Source organism: Trematomus bernacchii, unplaced genomic scaffold (assembly GCF_902827165.1).
Source record: "Trematomus bernacchii unplaced genomic scaffold, fTreBer1.1, whole genome shotgun sequence".
NCBI classification, from domain to species: Eukaryota; Metazoa; Chordata; class Actinopteri; order Perciformes; family Nototheniidae; genus Trematomus; species Trematomus bernacchii.
This window is the reverse complement of record NW_022987656.1, coordinates 9,076,581-9,103,751: the sequence shown is the minus strand read 5'-3', so window position 1 is coordinate 9,103,751 and position 27,171 is coordinate 9,076,581. Positions and strand designations below refer to the sequence as shown.

General features: G+C 40.9%; 1 protein-coding gene across 1 annotated transcript; it reads right to left on the bottom strand.

Moving 5' to 3' along the window:
- Nucleotides 1-24,832: 24,832 nt before the first annotated feature.
- Nucleotides 24,833-26,827, bottom strand: si:dkey-87k14.1 (leucine-rich repeat transmembrane protein FLRT2). The gene has a single exon (XM_034135318.1). The coding sequence runs from the start codon at nt 26,825-26,827 to the stop codon at nt 24,833-24,835; it is 1,995 nt and encodes a 664-aa protein (XP_033991209.1).
- Between the last annotated feature and the right edge of the window lie 344 nt (nt 26,828-27,171).

Genomic DNA, 27,171 nt, shown 5'->3' with positions numbered 1-27,171 from the left:
CAGCAGGCAATGCAACAACATGGACTTCAACATCCAGATACCTGGCAAGCAGCATCCCAGCTGTTGATTACACTGAAGGGAATAGCTGGGCTGTGAATGGGACAGTACCTTCAGTTTATGGGCTCAGAACAGTCTCATAATACACACATGCACACAGAAGGATTCACACTTGTATTTCATGATCCGCAAAAGGATTCACACTTGTATTTCCGGGTCCACACTTGTGTTTGTCAATGCACACACAAATGTGTTCCGTTTCATATACATGTAAATAAAATCCAAATACAGAAAAAAGTTTTACATATGTATTTTTGATCCTCACATATTTGTTTTCCGTTTAAAACCTCTGAACCTGCAAACACAACCCGCTTTCTGTGCATGGATCGCTGTGCATGCGTATGTGGGTTTTTTGAGACTCCCCTGACGGTGACCCGATTCGTACTTGTAATTTTTTCTATCTATAGCCAATCAGATGTCTCCTCAATTCTAAGCCAATCACATGAGCGCGCCCCCACGAGGGTAGATTTATTGCGTTCATGACGTAGCGCTTCATGTATGCATTTTGCGCTGTCCGGAGCTGACAGGTCCATGGAGCCTGCCTGCAGGCGCTAATCTCAGGACACCTCCACTCTCAGTACATTGCCACTTTCCGAACAGGAAATGCACGCAAATACAAGCCTTTATATTATTAAGGTACAGTGCCACTTTCCGAACCATTAATGAATGCTTGTGTACATAAAAACGGCAGGCAAAACCGTTTTAAATGTGTGTTTCCTGTATGGCGAATACAGCTGCTTTATTTATGTCTGTATGAAGTTGTTGTGAGTGTGGAGGGAGCAGCTACAGGTTAGCTTAGCCTAATCGATCAGTGCACTACGAAGCCAGTGCTAGACAGTGAACTGTCAACGGGGGGAGCCCCGCCGGTCATTATCGGCCGATATTCACTCTTAAAGGGCCCATGTCATGCTTTTCCGGTTATTACCCGTCCCCTTGTGTGTTATGAAGGTTTTTATGCATGTAAACGGTGTGCAGAGTCAAAACCCTCAAAGTACACCCTGTAGCGAGTAAAACTCTAACACAGAAAATACCTCCCCAAAACGCCTCGTTGGAGATACGTCACTGCCCATTTGAGTCTTCCATTTAGTTCCGGGTACCGCATGATGTCATGCGGTACCCGGAACGAAATGGACCAATCTCGAAGAGCTATGGCCACACCCAGCGGCGCTGGCCGCACCCTCTGCCAGCCTAACATTTACTGTTGGAAGCTCTGGTTCAGTTCACAATCGATCCAGTCATGCCAATGCCAAGGACCTGTTTCCTGAAATGTGAGGAGAAATCTGAGCTGTTTGTCCTACCGACGGAAGAACCACGACGAAGTCAGTGGTTGAAATGTATTTTTAACACTGTTCCTTCAGAGGTTCGAAGAACGTTACTGTGTGCGCGGCATTTCACAGATGAAAGCTTCCAAAACATTGCCCAGTTTGAGGCCGGATATGCACAGCATTTGAAACTGAAGGACGATGCTATTCCTAGTTTGGACCGTTTGGAGCAGGGGAAGATTCGGGTACACAACCTGTAAGTTTGCATTGTTATTTGTGTATTTATCAAACAAGGTATCTACCACGACTGTTTAAATGTGTAAACATGTTTCGGACTGCTAAGCCAGTGCTAACTGTGCTAACTAAGTTGCTAGCGTTTCCATATCAACTCTAATATCAGCAGATGGCCTTACATACATGTATCTCATAGCAGGAGAATGTCTGCATTCACTCACAAAATACTCAAAGACAGTATACTCCAGGTGATTTACCGTACGGTCAGTCGCGAAACGTAATTACATTATAGCTGGCGTTCCGAGCGTGTATGCTACCGAGCTAAACAACAAGGCTACTAAGAGCTAGACATGAGTTTGCTCAGAAAAACATTGTTTTTATGCCAGCTACAATGAATGTAGCAGACTTCCCATATAAGATTGCAATTGTAAACATGTGCTTGATAGCCTAATATGAACCACTATCTGTTGTTCATAGTATAGTATAGCATATTGAACAACTGAACAACTAGCAAACGTAGATTAGCATTGTAATCCAGCTGGCAAACTGACGAACATCAAACAACTAAGTTTATTTCACACTTCCAGCAGAAACAACGGGGAAATCCCCTCTCTTTGCCCGCTCACAGACCCCAAAGGACGGTACATTACAGTTGGCTTTCCTCCGACGCTGATAGGATGTATAGCTAACGAGGCTAGCTATACATGCTAGCGGGAACAATTGTATTCATGCCAGTTACAATGAATGACCGAACGTAGCAGACTACCCGTATAAGATTGCAATTATAAACACGTTATTGCTAGCCTAATATGAACCACTAGCTTTTGTTCATAGTAGTTTTATTACACTCCATTATAGTTGCCGTTTCTCCGAGCTAACGTTCATATCGTGTTTGCTACCAAGGTAAACAAGAAAGCTAGGTTAGCATATTAGCTGGCAAGCTTACTGTGTTGATTAGATAGATGGATTAGATAGATCCACACTCCTACCACAACTACTACTAACGAATCTAAAACAACTAAGTTTCTCTAATATTTTGTGATTTGCATTTGATTTCGTCCAGTCAGATCCTGGCGGAAAATACATGACGGGGACGGGACTACCACACTGAGGCCTCGTCCTAAAAAGCCCCGGCTGCGATAGGCAAGATGCCGACAACGGGAGGAATGGATGATATACCGTGTATATATGTATATTTATGTTCATTTTGTAAATTTCTAAAAATAAAGTTTGATGGAAATACTTAGTAGGCCTATCCTTTCTTCCCTGAATTATTTGCTCCTATAACCTATCATTCATATATAGCAAACCATGATTTGATTTCTCATCAAACAGTAGTAGTTTATTACAGGTAAAAATAACTTACTCTTCTATAACAACAGTTGTAGGTACAGTTCGGTTAGTTAGCGTATAAAATATACGGCTGTACCGACGCCATTATAAGACTGATGTTCCGAGCACTGTTAGACATGGGCGGAGCCTCTCTGGTGGTTGACTAATCAGAACAGAGTGGCCGAGCTGACCAATCGGAGCACACTAGGCTCACAGGGAGGGGGGGGCAAGAGCTCCAACGAGTCGTTTAGTGGAGAGAGTGAATACTGCTGAATACACATACTTTACAGAGATGCTGTATGCGAAACCAATGTGAGTTTGGAAAATTGCACAGTATAAATCTATTTTAGTATACCTCAACAATGTAATTATGATCAGTGAAAATGGCCATGACATGGGCCCTTTAATAGTTTGATCGGTGCTCTCTATAAAGGCCAATCAGGAGAGCTGGATCTGATCGATATGGACATAAACGCGAGTGAAGTTTTAGCGAGCTGCATGAGAAACTGACGGGCTGTCAGGAGAGAGGGAGGGAGAGAGGAAAAGAGATGATCCGTTACTCCCGTGTTATTAGCCATATCCGGTCATAGTCCGGTAATTACCTGCTAACGGAAACTCTGCTACACAATTCTTCTTCTTATTATTATTATTATTATTATTGAAACATGACCGGTAAGTTTCAAATTTGTCCGGTAAAATAAATTCTGTCCCAAAAAGCTATACTGTGGTGATGGTGTTCTACCCCTTTCTTTTACAATTTCACAGACATCCAAAACCTAGGGAGTTTTGGATGCCAAAGTCCATATTGGCTTTGAAACGAGCGTACGTTTCTAGTAGTGGAAGTGTTATGGTGTTTGCCATGGGATAGATAGTCTCCTGTGAAAACGTGACACATGGATGGGGTGTCATTCCTGCAGGGGGTTGTGTCTTCAGGCCTGTGATGAACATGAATAATTCCTCCAGTGACACTGGTCCTTGTTCTGTGAAACAAAGAGCTGTCATTAAATATATTAACATTCATGTAATAACAGCAGATCCTATTCTGATCAGAACAGTATTTTACTGCACAAACCTTCACAGTCCATCAGATAGTCTGCCCAGAAGCTGAGTGCCACGGTTTCTGTAGTCCTCCTGTTGCTCCCTGCTGGACTGAGCTGTGGTAAGAAGAGTCGTTCTACTTCAACTGAAGTCAGCCTCTTGTCCGTATGACACAGCACTGGAGCCAGTACACTCGGATGTTGGCAAAGGGCATCCAAAAAGTGTAGGCTAGCCAGTCTATCTTTGAATCTGTTAAAGAATACAGTGAATTGTTACAGGCATATGCAATTATAAGGGTTATATATCTCTAAGTAGTGTTACGTTACGGCCTGGCTCTGGGGCTATAACATAAACCGGAGAGTCGAGACGAGGTTTGACAATATAACAATCGTTTATTTAATAATAAACAAAATGAGCGAAACCAGCAACAGGTCCCCCGAGGCTAGCACGGAGAGAGTGCCCAGAGGAGTAAGAGCGAGGGACACAAATCCGGTTGGGCTCTCCTCTTGTAGGCTTCTAACAGGTGCAGCTCGTCAGATAGGTGCAGCTCATCAGACACTCAGCTCTTGCAGTCTCTTTCATGCCTATGCTGGTGCATTTCTGCTACTGGTAGATCATTGAAATATGTATCTTGCAGCGTTCCCATGTTGATGTGGGACAGAACAGGGGCCCAGTCATAAAATAACTGCCACATAACCCTACTAGAGCTAACAACTCACACAGGGGACCTTTATCTACCCACATATTCACAAAGTTACATTAAAACTGCTAAAATAAATAATACTTCAGTATATTATTTCTTCCGTTGACATAGTAACTATTGGCATACTTGAGCTCTGTCACATGATCTATGGAAAATAATCATGATTAAATCCAACTATGCAAGGGCTGGTCTGACAACAAACCTGCAGCATTGTACACCAAGTACCGACTCTGTGGAGGTCCCTCAAAAATAGGTAGAGACTGCAAAAAGCTCATGAGGAGTGTCAGAAATTCTCGCCTTGGTCCACCTGCGTCTATTCCTTCTTCCACAGAGCCTGCATCATCCATGAACCTCACAAGCAAGTCAGACTTTTCACAGAAGGTTGAACGTCTGAACCCTCTGACAGCTCCATCCCAAACATTTGAGCGAGTTATGTTGAATCTGCTGACAGTGTTGTGGTCTATGGCATTATGCTAACATAATAAGTACCCTGTATCAAGATTGAGGCAAAACAAATGAAATCTGACCTTTTTAGAGAGGTTTAGCAAAAAAAAGTCCAGGCGGACTGACCTTTGGGCACATTTGGATACCATCAGTGCCATTTGACCTTTTTCAGGTACCATACTGTAAAAATAATTGTATTATCACTATACAGATGAAGCGTCTTATTTTGGACAGTTTAAAATGCGAGGGTCGTGATCGGTTTGTGCACGTTCCGTGATGGCCGGCCGGCCCCCAGTCAGACTTGATACCGCCCCCATGATAAATACATTTAATTATTGTGAAGCCAGCTGCAATGGATCATTGATCCACCAGGGGGTGCAGTGGGGTTCCACACTGGAGTCATGTGAAATCAACTTCTCTGTTGTTAATAATGTTGTTTAGTCGGAAAAAACGAACGAGCCGGCTCTCCCGATTTTTAATCCTAATTTAATCATCATCATTGATGTTTATGTTCGCCGAATTGACATGAAATCACTGACAAATATGAATATTCTGTATTCAACTTCATTGAAACGATCAGGATGGGTGTTATTTTTCCCCACAATGACCAAGTCGCTGCAAATGATCCCATGTATTATGTACATGTACATGGCCACATTCTCAACAAAGTTACGTAACGAAACATTCTGTATTCCTTGCTTACTTTTTATTTAATGCTTTATAACAGCTGGAATAGTTCGTTTAGAACAGGCACCTCACTCGCAATCTGCTCCTCCGCAACGCCTACCACCTACCTCCGGCTGAAATTATGAATGTACAGTAAGGCATAGTAATCATAGATAACACGGCAGGGTCCGTTACAGTTTGTTTTCATCTGATTTCAAATATTTCAAATGTCTGAAGTTAATAAATACATTCTCAGTGTTCAAGTCAATAATAGTCATATAAGAAAAGTACTGATCTAATAACAGAGATTTTATAAGGACTTTTCAATGTTCGACATCGCTCATGTGAAATACAGTAAACTGGATGTTGTGGTGCCGAGAGGCGGGGTATCAAAAGTACAAGCTAAACTTTTATTTAGCATCTGAACACACTTGTAAACAACGTGATGCCCGGGAAGCGAAGACCCAGCGGAAACAGCTGGTCTGGTTCACTAAAATGTCCGTGTACAGTATATCTGGTACTAATGTATAGCGGATCTTTGTTAAGATCCATATGTCAGTAGAGATGGGATGGCAGAAGGTGCTATATATATATATATATATATATATATATATATATAATTCCAAAGCTGGTAAAGACCTTTCAAATTTAGCAATAATAGTCATATAAGAAAAGTACTGATTTGTTCTTGAATCAACTTTTTTATGGAAAATGTTTTATGTAATTTTATTTCATTTTAAATAAAATGAAAGACATTCACAGTTAATGTAATTAGATATACATTATTAATGCCATACATTTTTAAATGTAATTAGATATACATTATTTAATGCCATACATTTTTGCATAAATATTTATTCAGTATGATAGCTGTCTAACAGAAGTTAAATCCATTTCTCACTTATTCTGACAATGTACTTAACCCCAAATAAAAGAACCCAATAAAAATAGTTGTTAAATAATAGTGAAGTCACGTTGTAATAACAATAACTCATCTCTCTCGGTTTTTTTTGTTTTCTTTGTGTGCTTTGCCAAAAGCCACTGTGTCAAGTGTCCTAGTTGGGTTACCGTAACGAACAGCAGCCGGCTCTCGATTTTTAATCCTAATTTAATCGTTTATGTTCGCCGAATTGACATGAAATCACTGACAAATATGAATATACTGTATTCAACTTCATTAAAATGTTATTAACGTGCCTAAACTCAGTAATTCACTAAAAATTACTGATCCCTGGGTGTTATTTTTCCCCATAATGACCAAGTCGCTGCAAATTATCCCGCTTATTACATGGCCACATTCTCAACAAAGTAACGACATGACTCCCAATATTAATTAAAATGCTTTTATGGATTTAGAAAATATTTTTATTGATTTAAAACATAGTTCTATGTATTGATTTAAATTTACATGCATCCGCTAAGAAAAATAGTCCGTTGTTACCGTTTTTTAAACAGTCAGAATGAAACGGCAGCTCTCAGCTGTGTGTTCACACTCCTAACTCTGATCTTTCTTTTCCAACAGTTAAGTTAACTGTAGGTTACTCTGAGTGACAAGCTTACAGTTAGTGAAGTAACACTTTTTTTTTGTGAGTCACGACCTCGCTGTTTCATTCTAACATAACGCTCCAAATATGACTGTTTCCACTCGGACTTCAATACAGCAACACCATTGTTTGGTTTCCATGGTAGCGTGTCTCTTTAGTAGCGTGCACTCCTTTCCTGTAAATTACAGGTCCAGCCAGGCAAAACAGTAATATGAAATATGAACGTTAGTTTTTAACTGAAATGATCAAATAAAGTCAAAATGTCACAGTGTTTACAAACATTGACCATACCGTTCACCAGCCCCCACCCCACTCTTTGTTTAAAACAAATTGGCCATCGGAATGTGTGTGTCCCAACCCCCCCCTGTGATATCTCTTCACAGGGGGGAGAGAGTTAGACGCTCGTGAATTGTCAACGGGGGGGGGGGCCTCTCTGCACGGAGGAGCCGCGGAGAAGTGAATCACAGTGATCTGCTATTTTAAAGTAAATTCAACACATATCGACCCTAAATATAGCATATATTAAGAACGAGAAAGTGTTAACATCGTTTTTTGTAAACATATGACCAATGTGCGAGGGTGATGACATCAGAGCATCGTCCTATGGGCTTAGCCCCGGACAGGTACAACAGGTATTCACTCAGAGGGGGGGTAGTTACCCATTTACATGTCAAAAAGCAACATACAGTAGGCGGGTGGGGGATGGTGAACGTTTACATTTCTCTACAGCAGTGGTTCCCAAACTTTTTGTGCCCAAGGCACACCAAAGGACAAGTAAAAATCTCAAGGCACACCTATTGTGCGAAATAGCCCTTATAACACGTGTTATCACTCATATCATGTAAAATATCTGTAAATGTGCATAATTATTTACTAATGCCAAATAAAATGTATAGATAGAACAATCAGTGGTTCAAGTTAGTATATTCCTCAGTGTAACATATCCACTAGTTGCAAAGCTTAAACATTTTTATATATTTTTTTATTTTAACCTCTTAAGCACGGCGGTCCCCCCATTGGACCCCTCCCACCGTTTTTTTTTCGAGATAATGTCTCAGGGCTTCTTAACATTTATGAAACTATTAATGTGTAGCACCAGATTAACGGGAAGAATCTCAGCTAACTGAAGATATGAACCATTTTTACCAAAACAAAACACAAGTCTCATAAGAAGCGTCTAAATGACCCCTGAGCGAAAAAATTCTAACTCACTGCGGCACACAATTCAAGATAAAAATACCCTTATTACTTATCGTAGCTGCACATACAATATAGCCGATTAAAGCTGAGACTCCACTGATTATTTAGGTATAGTATCATCACTGAGCGATCCGAACTTGCGACAGGGGAAGCAAACACAGACATCACAACACGTACCTTTACGGAGCTTTTACGGCAGATCGTCTCACCGTAGCTGTCAATTAGGTCAAAAAACGTGTTCAATGGCATTAAAACGAGAAAAAAAATGCTATAACTGTTGATCCATAGGTTGATAATGTACCTGTACCTTTGAAAAAATTATTTATAATCCATAATTCCATTTTTTATGTAAAAATCGGAGCGGAAAAGTTAGCTGCTAATGGTAGCCACCAGAGTGTATGCAGCTTCCGGTTTTGGTAACGCGTCACTCTCACTCCTTATTTGTTAACGTTTTGGTGTGTATATAACTTTCCCTCGATTCCATTGGCTCTAGCGGTTATAAAGAGATTTCATTCATCAAAATCGAGCAAGGGGGGCCAGAGATAGGTCAAATCCACCCAAATGACCCCAGAAGTGGGGTTTTTTGGCTAAATCTCTCTAAAAAGGTCAAATTTCACTTGTTTTGCATCAATCTTGATACAGGGTACTGATTATATGTTGTACTTTGGATTCCTAAAGCTTTTAGTCTACTAACCCATCATCCAAGGGTAGTTTTCACTATAAGTAAAAAAGAATTTTTGGACGGACACTATAATTTACAGTTTTTAACGATGTAAAATCTGAATTTTCTTTAAAATAAAAAACATCTATATTGATTCTAACTTTTCTACATCCAACTCACAGGTTTATCATTACTTTGAGAATAAAGATTATTAATTTAACCCTTTTAGAAGGGAAGATATGGTCATTTGTTCTGGGAATGTCATTTTCGAGCCTGAGACCTGAAAAACAGGCTCAGGGTTTAAGAGGTTAAGGGAAAGGATGTTTTCACTACTCAGTTTGTCAACTATGTTACGGACAAACTTGATGTCATTACAATCATTTGATTAAGTCCTGCACTTCAAGTAAAATCAAATTTGAAAGGCTCTTGAGTCTATTCTACCATATATCCAAAGATTTTTTAAAGTTTAAAAAATAATTGTATTAAAGTTTTGTTTTTTCATGTGATATGTTCAGCACTGTCATTAAGTTTAGGGATATTTTGTATTATAAAACTACCATACAGGTCATTTTGATAGTTTTAAGAGATGTCATGTAAAACTCCAACCTGTGTAGATATACATTATACTATAAAGGATATCAGAAGCACTATTTTAGATATTTTAAATTTGAAAAAATGAGGTGCAACATAGTTGACAATGAAAGTCAAACATTTGACGCAAATAACATAGTTGACTGGACACATTATTAACCATCAGCACTATGTTAATTTCAAGGCAGAAGTGCAAAATTCCATTGATAATGATGTGTAATGACGTCTACATGTCGTACAAATTGTCAACTAGGTTACCTGTCAACTAAGTTACTACAGTTATTACAGTACTGGGTAACTCAGTTGACAGGTAACCTAGTTGACAATTTCCCTATTTGACCCATCATTTCAATGGTAGGCCTTGCCTGGATGACCACATGTCATTTTCTTGAACAGGTTAACATCACATTTGCACATATAATTGAATTAAAATCATTAAACAATTGTAAACCATAACAATGTACGTAACATTGTTGATTGTCAATGAGTATATTAATTGACCATGTGCTATTATACATAAAATATTGTAAAAATGTAGAGGACAATCACCACAGTGTGTTCAAAATGTCTGCCAAAGAGGAACATGGCATCATGTGATGCTGGTGACATGGTATTGGGACAAACAATTTTTGAGTTAAAGGGGGAAGTTCTGTTAGTAACATAGTTGACAGAACTTTTGCGGACATTCATATATTAAGATATTTAAATTATTTAAAGGGGGAAATCAATTAAAAATATGTTATTATTCTTTAGTATTTAGACTTTTGAAATAAATGAATCATTTTTTAAATTTACTTTAATGGTTTTTATTCATTATTTTGAATCCAAGACACCCTCAACTGAAAAACGGACATAGCAAAAACTGACAATTTAAGAACATCATGACACATTTCAAGCTAAATAAAGCATAGGATGCACATAATGTTTGTGTGATATTATAACATGCTTTCCAATAATAGGCAAAATATGATATTTTTGAAGAAAATAGTTAGAATAATTATAATTATCATCAATGGACATCAATGGACATGGAATGTACCCTAAATTGTAGAATCACTCAGCAGTTACATACACCAAACCTTCCAGTTATATTCCTATCAATATTATGAAGGCTTTTACAGAAGGGTTTGGTCATATATAATTCATAGCCTGAATTATATAACATTTTATACCTAAAAACATGGTGAAAATTGATATTTTAGGGCTGTTGACAGTATTTTCTGATTTATGGAGTGATACAAAGAGATATCACTCACTCAATTTCACTTTCCACTATGTCCACCGTTGTTTTTCACAACCAATGGCAGAACTTTATTGAGGCCTGTAATTAGTCAACTACAGGTCTCTTGAGTCAGTCTTTTTCTTCCAAAAAGCTTGTGACAAGATGTTATTGCTCTTGGGGCATTAAAAACAAGATTTTAACTTTAGTTTTTTATATAATATCTGCATTTTCTATTGTGAAAAACTAAGTCTTAGTTATTTAATATATAGCGCCATCTCCTGGTTAAACCCTGAAATTGGAGAATAGTGGGAGGGCCTAACATTCCTGAATACTGGTCTTTGGCAGGCAACTGGCTGGCAACTGGCTGGCAGTCGGCAGGAAGCTGTATGCTGGGGTCCAAAATAAGAGGCTCCATCTGTAGGTTCGCTCTGATGCAAAACTGCATGCGCGAAGCCCCCACCTTTTTGTTTTACAATGCGTGTGTGTGGGGGAATCCCCCTTCGATTCTATTGGCTCTAATGGTCAGAAAGAGGTGTCAACCACCAAAATCGACAAAGGGGGGCCAGAGATATGGAAAAAAAAAACATTTCCACCCAAATCACCTCAGAGGTGGAGTCTTTTTTGCTAAACCTCTCTAAAAAGGTCAAATGTCACTTGTTTTGCATCAGTCTTGATACAGGGTACTTATTATATGTTGTACTTTGGATTCCTAAAGCTTTTAGTCTACCTTACCATCATCCAAGGGTAGTTTTCACTATAAGTAAAAAAGAATTTTTGGACGGACACTATAATTTACAGTTTTTTACTATGTTCAATCTGAATTTTCTTTAAAATAAAAACCATCTATATTGTTCTGACTTTTCCACATCCAACTCACAGGTTTATCATTACTTTGAGAAAAAAGATTATTAATTTAACCCTTTTAGAAGGGAAGATATGGTCATTTGTTCTGGGAATGTCATTTTCTAGCCTGAGACCTGAAAAACAGGCTCAGAGCTTAACAGGTTAAATGTTTCATGAAATCACAACATAGCAATTATACGGACTACAAAAAAATGTAGTGGTTGGTTACCACCTTCACTCATTAAATAAACAGAATGAACTATAGGGGTTCTTGTGCACCCCCCACTCACCGCTATCTTAGATCAACATCTTAAAGCAGCGGTTTTCAAAGTGTGAGGCGCGCCTCCCTTGGGGGGCGCCAGAGAGCTTCAGGGGAGGCGCAGCATGAGACAAAAATAACGAGAACAAGATGAGTAAAGTGTCACTTGCACACTTTTGGCTGTCTGTGGAGACCGAGTTCCCCCATCTCGACAAAAAGGTTGTAAAAGTGCTCATTCCCTTCACCTCCACCTACCTGTGTGAGTGCGGGTTTTCCGCATTGACTTTGATCAAAAGCAAGTACCGGTCAAGGCTGCAGCCAGAGGATGATCTGCGTTTATTCCTGTCTACATTGCATCCCCGCCAGAATCCTGCACGGGTCTGATTTTCAAGACCCGCTCCCGCCCCGCACCCGCGACGTGCAATACCGAACCCGCCCCGCCACCCGCACATATTGCCAACTAGTTCCGCAAACCGACCCGACTCGTCGGCACAAGATCCACAAACCGACCCGAACCCGCATATCATAGGAGCAGTGAAAACATGCAATTATTAACCTGTTAAGCACCGCCCCCCCGATACCGGGGGGGAAAACGTGTCATCTGAGGAAAACAGTGACTGAGGGCATCTTAATATCCATGTAACGGGAAAAAACTCATCTAACTGATCTTTTTTTTTTTTTTTTTTAAATAAAACCCACAATGCTAACACTGAGCCTCTGAATTAGCAACGAGCGAAAAATGCTAACAGATTACTGCACCGAAATTCACTCACAAAACCTTATTATTTATCTTTTCTGCACATCCAACACATCGTTTCACATCGTGAGGTGACACAGAATCGAAGGGCACCTACATTATCACTCCATGATACGAACTTGCGACTTTATAAACAAAAACAGACATCAAAACATGTGGCGCTAGGTAGCTAAAAACGCTAACATGGTTTACCTGTATCCTAGTCTGGTCAAAAGTGGTCTTCAATGGCATTAAAACGATAAAAACGCTGCTGAAGTTAATCCATAGGTTAATCCAATGTGTCTGTGTCCCTTTGAAATGATTTCTGATAATCCAAAAGCAATAAACCTGCTTTTCCGTTTCCAGATGTCAGAGCTAGAGTATAGGTTCGCTCTGATGCAAAACTGCATGCGCGAAGCCCCCACCTTTTTGTTTTACAATGCGTGTGTGTTGGGGAATCCCCCTTCGATTCTATTGGCTCTAACGGTCAGAAAGAGGTGTCAACCATCAAAATCGACAAAGGGGGGCCAGAGATATGGAGAAAAAAAACATTTCCACCCAAATCACCTCAGAGGTGGAGTTTTTTTTGCTAAACCTCTCTAAAAAGGTCAAATGTCACTTGTTTTGCATCAATCTTGATACAGGGTACTTATATGTTGTACTTTGGATTCCTAAAGCTTTTAATCTACTTTACCATCATCCAAGGGTAGTTTTCACTATAAGTAAAAAATAATTTTTGGACGGACACTATAATTTACAGTTTTTTACTATGTTCAATCTGAATTTTCTTTAAAATAAAAAACATCTATATTGATTCTGACTTTTCTACATCCAACTCACAGGTTTATCATTACTTTGAGAAAAAAGATTATTAATTTAACCCTTTTAGAAGGGAAGATATGGTCATTGTTCTGGGAATGTCATTTTCGAGCCTGAGACATGAAAAACAGGCTCAGGGATTAACAGGTTAACACACGCAGTTGCGTATTTGGCTCAAAAAGCGTGGGATGTTGGTTATTTTCTTTTCTCCATCTAGGATGACACCAAAAGCCTCCCAGATGTTGGATTTTGCTTTTGAGGAAATGTTTGAAAAAATACCACCCGCGGGTACCCGACCCGATGCAGGACTCTGATTCCCGCAGGACTCTGATCCCCGCATCATCCGCCTGTGCGCATCAAAAACGCAGACTCATTGTTCCCAGCACTAAGTATGCCTAAGTATGCGGTGAGTGTCATAAGGAGGCAAAGTTGATGTTCAGTGTGTTGCCGGGAGCATATAAGGATTTATCTAAGATGTTGAAAATGTTAAAAAATAAATAAATAAATGTTTAAAAAATAAAGATAAAAAGGTTTTTAAAAGTTATTTTTAATGTTTTTAGGAAGTGACGCTACTCAGCCAATCAAATCGGTGCAGTCAGTGAGTGAGCACGATAGATTCAAACACACACACAGAGACGAGACTAACAGAGAGAAACAGTCGGAGTAACTTCAAATGGCGTGCTCAAAAAAGAGAAAGGTAGACAGCAAAAACAGAGCATTTAATGACATTTTCTCTTGCTGGACCTCTTTGGAATGCAATTGAATACCCCTGCATTATAGCAACAACAACAATAATAATAATAGCAATAATAATTGGGAGGGGGAGCGCGGCTGTTCTCATGTTCTCTGAGGGGAGGCTCACCTTCCCACACCTTAAATCTTAGAGCCATGAAGCCTTCTAAATGGAGTCATGATACAGACTTTTTAATATTGGATTGCAGTAAAATCCCAGTAAAATGTATGATGGTATGGCTGATCTGAATGTATGATCTGGATTACCTGTAGAATAATTTCATCCATGAAATTAAACTGCATCTTGAGTTCTCAAAGATAGATCCAGATCTGACTGTCTTGCTTGTCTTTCTTCCCCTGTGGCTCTTATGTCGGCATACCCTGGACAAAAAATAAAACAGTTAAAGGTGGGGTAGGTAAGTTTGAGAAACCGGCTCGAGATACACTTTTTGTTATATTCCATGGAATGCTCTTAACATCCCGATAGCAATGAATATCTTAAGTGCTTTGACAAAAAATCCATAAAAAAATGTCATCTGTGGAAGCCGTGGTACTGTAAAAAGCACGACCAATCATTTTAGCCGGCCCGGCTAAAATAACTGGATAGCCTACCTGCCTGACAGCCTTCCATCTGTGCACAAACTTATCTCGTCCCCTCATTGGTCATGTGCACGTTCGTGTGTGTTGGAGGAGGGGCTCTATAAGGAAGTGGCAGATTTTCTCCGGCTGTGTATTTTCAAATTCTAGCGATCTCGAGCTGGTTTCTCCAAAATTACCTACCCCATCTTTAACCTTCTATAATACAGTTAAATACTATATACCAGAGTTCGCGTTAACCGAATATTTTCCGTCTATGACGATTTTCTTTTAACCTCTTAAGCCCTGAGCCTGTTTTTCAGGTCTCAGGCTCGAAAATGACATTCCCAGAACAAATGACCATATCTTCCCTTCTAAAAGGGTTACATTTTTCTCAAAGTAATGATAAACCTGTGAGTTGGATTTAGAAAAGTCAGAATCAATATAGATGTTTTTTATTTTAAAGAAAATTCAGATTTTACATAGTAAAAAACTGTAAATTATAGTGTCCGTCCAAACATTATTTTTTACAGATAGTGAAAACTACCCTTGGATGATGGGTTAGTAGACTAAAAGCTTTAGGAATCCAAAGTACAACATATAATAAGTACCCTGTATCAAGATTGATGCAAAACAAGTGAAATTTGACCTTTTTAGAGAGATTTAGCCAAAAACCCCCATTTCTGGGGTCATTTGGGTGGATTTGACCTATCTCTGGCCCCCCTTGCTCGATTTTGATGAATGAAATCTCTTTATAACCGCTAGAGCCAATGGAATCGAGGGAAAGTTATATACACACCAAAACGTTAACAAATAAGGAGTGAGAGTGACGCGTTACCAAAACCGGAAGCTGCATACACTCTGGTGGCTACCATTAGCAGCTAACTTTTCCGCTCCGATTTTTACATATAAAATGGAATTATGGATTATAAATAATTTCTTCAAAGGCACAGGTACATTATCAACCTATGGATCAACAGTTGTAGCATTTTTTTTTTTTCGTTTTAATGCCATTGAACACGTCTTTTGACCTAATTGACAGCTACGGTGAGGCGATCTGCCGTAAAAGCTCCGTAAAGGTACGTGTTGTGATGTCTGTGTTTGTTTCCCCTGTCGCAAGTTCGGATCAGTAAGGAATGCGTGGAAGGGTAGGACCCAAATGCAGACTATCAGAAAAGGTAAACGGTCTCGAAACAAAAACAAGCTTTATTCTCAAAGCTTAACAATAGCATGGCATGAAACACATAGGTTCTACAGAAAACTGACCGTGACCAACATGGTGGGAGACAGGAGAAACAAACATGACTGACATGGAGGAAGACAGGAAAAACCAACAATGAACCGACAAGGCACACAGGGGAAGACAAAACTAAATACAGAGAGGGGTAATCACAAGACGAGACACAGCTGGGGTAAGGGAGGCAGAAACACAAGGGCAACAGGTGAACACAATCAAACAATCAGACACACCAGGGAAACTAAGACAGGAAGGCAAACACAGGAAGAAGGAACAGAGAAGACACAAGGAGGAAAACATTTCAAAACAAAACAGGAACCAGAGACAGAAAAAGACAAGACAAAACACAACACAGACAGATCGTGACAGGATCGCTCAGTGATGATACTATACCTAAATATTCAGTGGAGTCTCAGCTTTAATCGGCTATATTGTATGTGCAGCTACGATAAGTAATAAGGGTATTTTTATCTTGAATTGTGTGCCGCAGTGCGTTAGAATATTTTTCGCTCAGGGGTCATTTATGCCGCGTTTCCACTACACAGCCTCGCTCGGCCCCGCTCGGCCTCCTTTGGCCGCGCCCGGCCTCGTTAGGACCAGCTCACTTTGTGGCGCGTTTCCATTACAGTTTAGGAACCGGGTCAGTATCTATAGTAACAGTGTAGGCGGAGCGACGCTGCTTAAAACTGCCGTGACGTCATCTTCAATGCGACACAACAATGGAGATGTGAAAGCGATCGTTTGCTTGTTTTTTGCTGTGTGGTTTATTATCACAAGAAATAGACAAGAGTTGTTTCGAAAGAGGCGACGTATAGCAAGACGAGGTATAGAAGAAGCTGACGCGAGAGTTCGGGCAGTCCTCCTACGCCGCAGAGACTACAGGACGACTCGAATCACTACTAACTACAATGCTACTTGGTAAGCTAACGTTCGCTAACTAGCAATGTGTTTAGGCTCACTCTCCCTATACGACCAAAGTATTTCAAGTATTTAATTAATTGTAGCTACCACTTTTACGTATTAAAATATGTATGCTTTTGTTTGTGTATTTCAGAAGTTACCGACCGAGCTACCGAGTGGTGGAATGTGATTGTTCCATCTTTCACACACTCAGTGGGTGGAGAACTTCAGGATGCCTGAGGAAAACCTACGTGTAATACCTAAATATTCATTGTATTGTATTGAACATAAATACATCTTTTCTTTTTCACATACATGTGTTTGTCAAATTATTTAAACCAAAAAAATGTTATCAGAATTGACTATTTAGTAAATATTTGAATTTCAAGCACCAGTACTGCCCCCATAATAATAATCTAATAAATTAAGCAAATATCAAAGCAAACTATAAACATAAATACAAAAGTGTAAAACACAACAGAACTATATTCATAAATGCAAGTGTAAAAAATTGTTAACATGGATGGAGGCTAAAGTATCCACAGCATAAAATAATATGATTATGATGGTTTGTCTGAAAGACACAGCCTCAAGGTTCAAGGTTTTTTATTTTGTCATACGAACATAGCTAGTGTAGTTATGACAATGAACATCTTAGGTCACAGGCTCCTCCAACAGTGCAACACAATAACCCAGATCAACAGAAATATAGTGCAAGTAAATATTAAGCGCTGTGCACCGCTCTCTTTGTATAGGTGTTTTCTTTTGTTCTCTTCTCTTTGAAATATATAAGCAATGTGTTTGAGTCTAGCACAACGAGGGTATTACAATTGAGTAATTTTTCTACATGTATTTATCATGTATTCTTAATACCATTATGTAATGTTATGTTTTAGAGGAGGACCTCAAGCTAGCAAACTCAATTTCAAACAGTATGCAGAGTTGTCCTGCTAAAGAGTTAAAATGTATTATTTAACCAAGTATTTATTCTCTTATTTGCTTTAATTGCAACAGATGATAAAGGTTTCACTGTGATAAGTATTCTCTTAAATCCATAAACCCCTGTACAGTGCTTTGTGGACGATGGTGTTTATGATATTTCTGACTGCAGAGGGACGCCTAGATGATGCCATCTTTCTGTGCGATCGCTGGTGGGTGCAATTATTTATCAACAAGCAATAAGATAAGACATGGCATTGATTCTGCTGGGCCAGTTGCCGTTCCTGCAGGGCCAGATCGTCTCCTCCTCGGTTTGTGCTGTTGATGCAGAGGACGTTGTTCGGAACTGTTCCTCCTCGCTAGTCCCAATGTAATCATCTAGAACAGAAACATGACTTGTAAATTCCACAAACTACTGCAGCACAATACTATAAATAGCAACAACAACTATAGAAAAGACAAACTGAACGTAAACAATGGCACATATGGTGTTAGCAAACAATAGCTCTCGCTAATGCTATCTGCCTAGCTAGCCTTCGGGGCTCCATCGGGGTTGTCGAACATAAATGTAAGGATAAAATAGACTTATTTGTTAGAAGTGAGCTTTAAAACAGATAGGGACACAAAGCAGGGACACAAAGCAGGGACACAAAGCTTTCAAGCAAATAACACAGCGTTAGCAAAAACGTACCATGCAGACTCCAGTAACGCCGTTGGAGAGTCCAGTGTCTGTGTAGAGACCTCCTGAAAGACTTTGATATTGCGAGTTGTCCCGTCGAGCACCCGCTGGACCTTATCATCTGCAATATAATGGACGTCGTCACTTCCTCGACCGACCATGGTGTGCTTTTCTTTGCCATTGTTGTAGCTCCTCCGTTAACAAAAATGCTGTTTGTAAAAATGGATTATCTCGCGCGCAGATTGTGACGATTCTCTCCGACCAATCAGCAGCCGAGAGCGTTGACGTCACAAACACAGCCCGGTTGTCTTTGGCCCTGGCCCCACGATTTTATGAGGCCAGAAAAACTGAGAATTAGGACCAGCCGGCCGGTACTAGGCCAAGTGGAAACGCAACCACAAACGGGCCGCTGACGTCACAGCCCTCTTAAACCGGGCTGCGCGCTGTAGTGGAAACGCGCCATTAGACGCTTCTTATGAGACTTGTGTTTTGTTTTGGTAAAAATGGTTCATATCTTCAGTTAGCTGAGATTCTTCCCGTTAATCTGGTGCTACACATTAATAGTTTCATAAATGTTAAGAAGCCCTGATACATTATCTCGAAAACAAAACGGTGGGAGGGGTCCAATGGGGGGACCGCCGTGCTTAAGAGGTTAACAATGATGGAAAAATCTGAAAGCCGTCCGTCATTTTGACAGATTAGAACAAACTCAGAACAGCGCCAAAGTTTCCCTGCAGCGGGGCTCCGGTGTTATGCCGTGTTATGCATGCCCGCCCAAAAGGAAGTTATACCGTTTCCAAACCTAACTTTGCCGAACAAATCATTGAAATGTCTGTGAGTATTTGCTTTACGCTGTGCGCGCTCCCGCGAGGTGCAGTGGGCATGCGTAACACGGCACTAACAGCCCCTACACACGGCGGCGTGCGTTGTCGTTTGACGGCGGGCATGTCTGAAGCTAGACCAACAACCAATCACCTGAATCTCCCGATTGGCTGACGCTTCCGTCGAAGCTTAAAAAGTAGAACATTGCCCTACTTTTGCAGCGAGCACCGCGAGAAAAGCTATGCTTTGCTCCCACAATGCAGTTCGGCGAAGCGTGACGTCACCCCATTCAAAGTGAATGGGCAGAAGCGTTGAAGCGTCAACGCACGCCGCCGTGTGTAGGGGCCGTAACAGTTCACAAGGCGTCCACCCCAAGCTCCCATGAAGTGCGCCGGACTCTGAGGAAAATATTCGTTGTGGCCAAACAGCGGTACTACACTTCCGTATAGGTTGCTGGGCCAGGAAACACTTTTTCCCATTGACTTACATTGGGAAAGAGTGGTCTGTAAATCGTTGGATTTTTTTTTTTAACTAAATAAACTACCCAGTATGAACATTTGTATAGCCCTTATTAAAAACATTTGGTCCTCAAGTTGTAAAATGTGCTAATAACGTTATTCTGAACACGGATCTAACCCACAGGACCGCGCTGCCCGGCACGTTCATGTGACGTGTTCAGTACTACATGAGTTTTACCTTTACCCATGCACAATAAGAACGGACCCATATCGCCTTACTGCCAGCCCATGGAGCTGTAATAATGGATATATTGCACATGTTTGCTGTAATTCATCATTTAGTGGGAATGCTGATACAGCATTCCAACTATATGTTATTCTACGGACAAAATTATTATTATTCCGCCGGAATTTTGCACCTCTTCTCCTCCTGCATTCAACATCGCAGAAACTCCGTTCAAACATCAAAACGTTCAGCTCGGTCGGGAATCGATGGCTATCATTTGGATTATTCATAACTTTCATAATTCCAGAGATACATCCCATAATTCATCACATTTTTAACCATTGAAGTCAATGGAGAAAATCTTCAGACTTGAACAATCTTCATGCGACTTCAACTGCTAACTGTTCATTCATACTTTCACTCAGAAACCTCATTCCAACTTTAAAATGTTACACATCTTTCTGACATTATTCGCGTAACACAACTTTTAAATCTGATTCTTACTTTTAGAGATATTAAACATTGTTCAGACCTTGGTAAAGAGGCTTTCTTCAGATTTTAACATTAACTAGAGTGCGTGATGTCACAGTTAGAGGGTAGGAAATCTTGAAATTTGCCTTCATATTTTTTTTTAAAACTGCCATAATTCCCAAACCCTACATTCCTGAGACATAATTTGTCATGACAAACGTAGGAAAACATCTCGTGGCTTGAAAAATGACAAATAATTAAGCAAAAATAATTAAACAAAATGCCTCTTGAGGGCATGAAGTGACAAAAACTTACAACATGTCTCCATTAAAACCCATTGTAATTTCAGGCTGATATTTCCTCACAGCAGCAGCCGCACACCTTTAGTTAAACTGCCAAAAAGGCCACATTATTAACCCGAAAGTACACAAAAATTACACTTCAGATACTCAACTTCCTTGACATGCTTCACATTTTGAAATTTCACAGATATCTGTTATGGTTCTTCCACAAAACGTTCACATGTAAGAGGTTTATCTCTCATTCAGAACAATGCAAACCTTTGATCTCTACAGAGCTCGTTAGTTCAACTATAAACACCTGTGTAATGGAACACGATGATGAAGGATACAAATGAATGCATTATCTTTGGCTAAACCAAGTAATACATTTGGGATGAATGATGTGAAATATAATCAAGTCTTAAATCAGACTTTAGTTCCACCTGGAGTAAATTCACAAGTTACCCTGCAGTATACAAAGTCATTCAAACTAGCTGCACCTTTACCAGCTTTGAGAACTTTAATGATCAATCATTATAAAACATATCATATATATTATTCTGAAATGGACAATGACTACTTTTACTTTTGCTACTTTAACTATATTTTTACTTTTACTTGAGTAATATTTTGAATGCAGGACTTTTACTTGTAACAGAGTATTCCTACACAAGATCTGAGTACTTCTTCCACCTCTGTCTGATTCAAACTCTTCAATTTACACCCGGAAGTTTGCAGCAGTGTGTTTTGCTCCACCTTGTAAATAAAACAGCGAAAGCTTGATCACAGAGCGATTAAAAGTCTCACAGTGTGAACATTGTGATCAGCTGATTTTGCGCAGTTCTCCAGTGTGTGTGCGGGGCACAGAGTGCACAGGGGAGTCTCCCTCCGAAGCTAGTTGGCGTAGTTTTGGTACAATTCTGTTTTACATACCAACGTTTACAGCAGCCCCGTCTGTGCACACGGCCACCAACTCTGTCGTCCAGTGTTCTAAGCCCGCCTCCTTGAAAAGCTTCACCAGTCCATCGGTTATGGCCTGCGCGGCGCGGCCAGCACCCAGTATCCAGTTCAATCGGTCCAAGAAAGGGTTTTTGCAGATAGCAAAACGCCAACATAGCTGTTTAATGTCTTTTGGAGATGTCTAGTAGTTTACTCCATTGAGTGGTGAAACACATGTAGATGAACTATGTGTTTTGTTTGATTACCTATCGGGTACGCAAAGGCGCGTAGTGACACAAGTGACGTTACGCAATTCAGATTTTTGCCGCGCATGCGTACCTGCGTACCAGTTATGTGCACCCCTGGATATAAACATAACTTAATATGGTGATTCCTCCATGGATAAGGGCTTGTTGAAACACTATTGAGACAAACTGCTTGTCCTGCAGAAACAGAGATATCCAAGTGATTCATCTAACACACACAGCTGACGCCTCAGATGAGCCTCAGTTCAACTTTCGGATGCATTTTTGCACAAACAAGGATTGTAGATGTTGCAAATATTTATATAATTTGAATAAAACAAATGTATTCACTTTTTTCCTTTTTCTAATTTAGAATAATAGTATTTTTTGCAAAAGAAAAAAACTATAAATATGTATTATTAACATGTATCATTCTGTAAACCTCCACTCCGCCTTGGTGGCAATGAGCCTTCATAGGTCATTCCTTTAATTCCTCATCCAGGTACACACATGCTACTGTTTGACTGCTTTGGTAAGTGCAGATGCTTCATGGGCTGCGTTTCACTTCGGTTAAATGGATTCCTTGCGTCCCTCACTTGCGTCGTTTCCCTGCGACTAGTCCCTCCCACCAGGGAAGCATGGAGAGACGCAAGGAAACCACGAGAAGCAGGGAAATGAGTTTTAAGAGCAATGGGACGTCCTTTCCTCCGGAGCGTCACGTGAAGCGACGTCCGTTTGTGATGACGCTGCACAGCTGATCCTCTGACAGCAGCTCTGTCCCCGTTATTTTCACAAACACCCCCGCCTCTGTTAGTAAACATTTGTATCATCTGTTGTAGACCCAAATAAATAAAATCAAATAAGAACTAATTCTCAAAAAAGATAAACGCCATTCTTAAAATGTATAAACTAACATTAGTTTGATTAATATTGATTAGTGTGCACAATAGAAATAAAATAATTCAGAGAAGAAAAATAGATATGTTATCTATCAAAACCCAGTTAGATTAACATTCATTGGATTGCACACTTAGTTTGTTTGTGTGGATATGTAGCAAATTAACATTTTAAATAGCACTTAATGACTGACTGAATGGAAATGACAATAAATGAAAATGTAAAACGAAAAAAGCGATCATGAAAATGTTTCCAATAAATGAATAAAATAATTTTTACCACTTTGTTGCTCAGATATATCACATATTTGTAACTAAATGATGCATTAATTGAAACAAAACACAGTATAAACTGAGGAGTGAGTCCCGTGAGTTTCATGTGTGTTCTTCACTCCGCTGGGAAACTGCTCTCATGTCAAGAAGCATCAGATCATTGCATGCGCTGCATCGTCCAATCAGTGAGCGATACACAGTAAGGGGGCGGGGCGAGTGTCTGAGGATTTCATCGAAGGATGGTCTGGTGGTTCCTCGATTATAGCTCCTCCATTCTCGCTCCTCGGTCCTCTGGCAAAAATAAGGCCATTGGGACGCTATTCAAGATGGCGCAGACAAATCAACTTCTGGTGAGACCGAGGAGCGAGGAAATGAAAAATAAGAGAAGTGAAACGCAGCCTAAGTCTCAGCTCCACAGTTCATAGGTGATGCTGCTTTAGGGATTTTGTAAAGTATACTTTAAGTGCAGTCTCTGTGACTTCTCAGCTTGCAACAGCCATTCTCAAAGGACCCCCCTCCAAACATACCTCTGTTACCATCACTGAGCTCCCCCACATGAGTGTGCTTTTAACAGTGTGAGTCGGCGATGATTCTCGGACAGATCAGTTTACTTTTGGAGATATGTTTTTAATTAAATGTTTATGGAGGTAAATAAATAATGTAGAACAAGAGGTTTCCTCAACAACAATTCAACTGAATGTATATACAGTACACCTTTTGTGCAAAAACATGGATCCAAAAGACTTTGTAAGCTGAAAACTTCAAGGCACATATATATACTGTTTACCATGACATTGTTTCTGCTGAACAAAAGGAAAGTTCTCAATCGGTTACATTTATGGAGGATGTGCTTTTTTGCAGCTCACTCTGTGACACCCACTATCAAACACAGCTAGCATTAATAACATGACCCCATAACTGTGATAATGAATAATCTTGAAAAGCAGTGCGGCCTGCAACTTCCTGTGAATGTTTAATGAATGTGACCTTTACATTTTGTAGCAGAGAAACATCCCATTTGCATAAAAATAATTCCTCTTCCTGGAGCAGAAATTAAGTAATATGCATCTCTATTGACTGTAGAGGCAATTAGAAGAATGTGCCTGGTTCTGTGATGACGATGATTAAAAACAGTCAAAGAAAAAGTGTGGTAGACTGTAAGGTTTCCAACAAACTACACCCTCTAGTGTTAATAAGCATGGCTGATTTGTTCTCCTCTCAGAACTCTAGCGGTACTGAAATTATGTACTGTGGCTACACTGTGTATTATGTATCTGGTGTGGTTACAGTATACACTGACTTGATGAAACCCAGCCTTAATTCTTATAAATAATACAGAAACAAATATGTATAGAATCATGATTGTACAACTCAAACAGCACAACCCCAGAAACCAATAGCTTATAAATCCAATGTTCTATAAAAATCTCCCAGGTAGTTGTATAAATTATATTTCTTGAAGTTTCTTGGGTTCCAAATAATATTAACACTGGAGAGTTTCCAGTAAAGTGTGAGTAGTTTTCAGTAAAAATGCTCTCCAAAAACCATCATGTACCACAAAAGTCTGCATCCTGAACATTGTTCCTGCAGTAAACTGTGCTGTTGTTCTCCAGGGGGGAGTCTCTGAAGCCGAGGCCCCCATTAGGGGTGTAAATAGGTTGAATGCAGAAGTCTCCCTTGAGGAGCTGTTCATTGTTAAGTGAGACTATCTGAAAGCTGGTCTCAGTCATTTCTAGGATGGAGTTGTCTTTCTTGGTGCCTGCCTCGCAGTAGTCGTCTTTTCTGCGACCCTTGTTGTATTTCCAGTTGGTGGAGGACTTGGAGCGGCTTTTCTTGTGCATTTGCCAGCAGAAGATGCTGAGCAGCGCCACCAGCACCACGATCACAGCCCCGCCAATCAGCCCAGTCAGGAGGAAAGGTGAGCTTGGTTCCTGCTGCGTGGTCTGCTCGGGCCCAGACGCTCTTTTGTTGTTGTCGGGGCTGAAAGAGGCCGCCGTGGTCATGGCCTCCGTGCACACTGTGTCATCTTTGGGCCGGTAATTATTGAATGCATCCAGGGGAATGACACATATCCGATAGGTGGACTTTGCCTCGAGATTTGATAGTCTGATCCCTCGGTGATCCCCACCAACTATCCGCTCCCTGACGGTGTCCCCTGTCAGACTGGGGCCCATCCTGGCCCAGGTCACCTTGTAGGCAGTGACTGGAAAAGCAGCCACCCAGCTGACATGGAGAGCCGAACCATTCAGTATGGCAAAAGTGACCTGCAAAGTCTCCCTCCTGGAGTCCAGAGGTTGCTTAGTCCTCAACCCCCCAGCTCTGGTTGAGTAGACAGGGAAGAGCGTGGGGAATGTGGGCAAGGAAGAGGAAACAAACTGGGTGACCAGTGGGGAGGAAGAGGACAGTGATGGGATCAGAGCAGCATGGGAAGTGGACAGAGGTACTTTCACCGTGCTCTGTGGGCACTGGACCAACTCGGCACTCAGCTCCCTGATCACCATGCCCCGGAACTTTTCAGGTTTATGGCACATGAAGCCGCGCACATTGAGTGAGGCCGGAAGAGATTTCAGCCATGACACTACCCATTTCATGCAGCAGTCGCACAGCCAAAGGTTGTTCCGAACAGTGAGCTGCCTGAGACTGACAAGGTCATTAAACACCCCCTCTGTCAGGGACTGCAGCTGGTTGTTAGAGATATCCAGCCTCTCTAGCTTGTGCAACCCTGCAAACGCCCTCACAGGGATCCTGTTTATCTGGTTCTCCTGAAAGTTTAATTTGACAAGCACCTCCCCTGGGAGGAACGGGGGAGGGTATGTGAGTGAGTTCCGGGCCAGGGACAGCTCCCTGAGGGTCACCAGGTTCTGAAAGGTCCCCGGTGCTATCCCTTCATCTGTCAGCAGGTTCCCCTCCAACAGGAGGCGCTGCAGGCGGGTGACATTCCTAAATGCTTCCTCTGCGATAATTGCGATCCGGTTTTCATCCAGACGCAACTCTTTCAGGTCATCTGGAAGACCAAAAGGAACACTGCTCAGGTGGTTTTTGGTGAGGAAGAGCATCTTCAGGCTTATGGCCTCACTGAAGGCCCCTTCCTCCACCCCTACAGTAGAAATTGAGTTATCATCCAAATGCAACTCCTCCAGCCAAAGCAGCTGAGCCAGAGCCGCTCTGGAGATGGTCTGAATGTTGTTCTCCTGCAGATGGAGAACCCTAACGTTTTTGGGCAGGTTGATGGGGAACTCATCCAGCTGGTTTCCATAGAGAAACACAGTTTCCACAGAAGCCACGTGATGGAGCTCCAAGGGAAAACCAGCGTTATTGATTTGGTTGTTGTGAAGGTAAAGGGTCTTATAACCCTCACCAATTCCCAGAGGCACTGAGGTCAGGCTTCGCTCGTTGCAGTAAACAAATGTCCGATCACAGCGGCACTCCTCGGGACAGTTGGAGGCCCGGGAGAACTGGAGGTGAAGGCCTAACAGTATAGGTATCCACGGCCTTAAAAAGGAGCCCCAGTCCTTATTCCACAAACGCCACTGTATCTCCATTTCATCAGAAAAAAACAGACACAAATCAGAGAAAAACGTATAAGAAATTACGATTTGGAATATCCAATAGAACAGTCTGATAACATTTGAATTTTGCTCTTGGCTTAATAACACCACCATGTCCAGCCCGATGCTGTGAGTAATCCCATCTTAATTAGTTGTCCTAAGCTTCCCAACACAAGAGCGACGCTCTCGCTTAGCAATATGATTCCTTCACCAGCCACTGTCCATAATTCAGCTTGGAGACATTAATGAAGTCACATTTTCCCTCTCTTCTCCTTTACCCCGGGAACAGCTCTCTTCATGGCACTCGATGCTGACACAGCCTGTTCATCCCACCGGAG

Coding starts and splice junctions, on each gene's coding strand:
- si:dkey-87k14.1 (XM_034135318.1), bottom strand. CDS start 26,827: ATGGAGATACAGTGGCGTTTGTGGAATAAGGACTGGGGCTCCTTTTTA.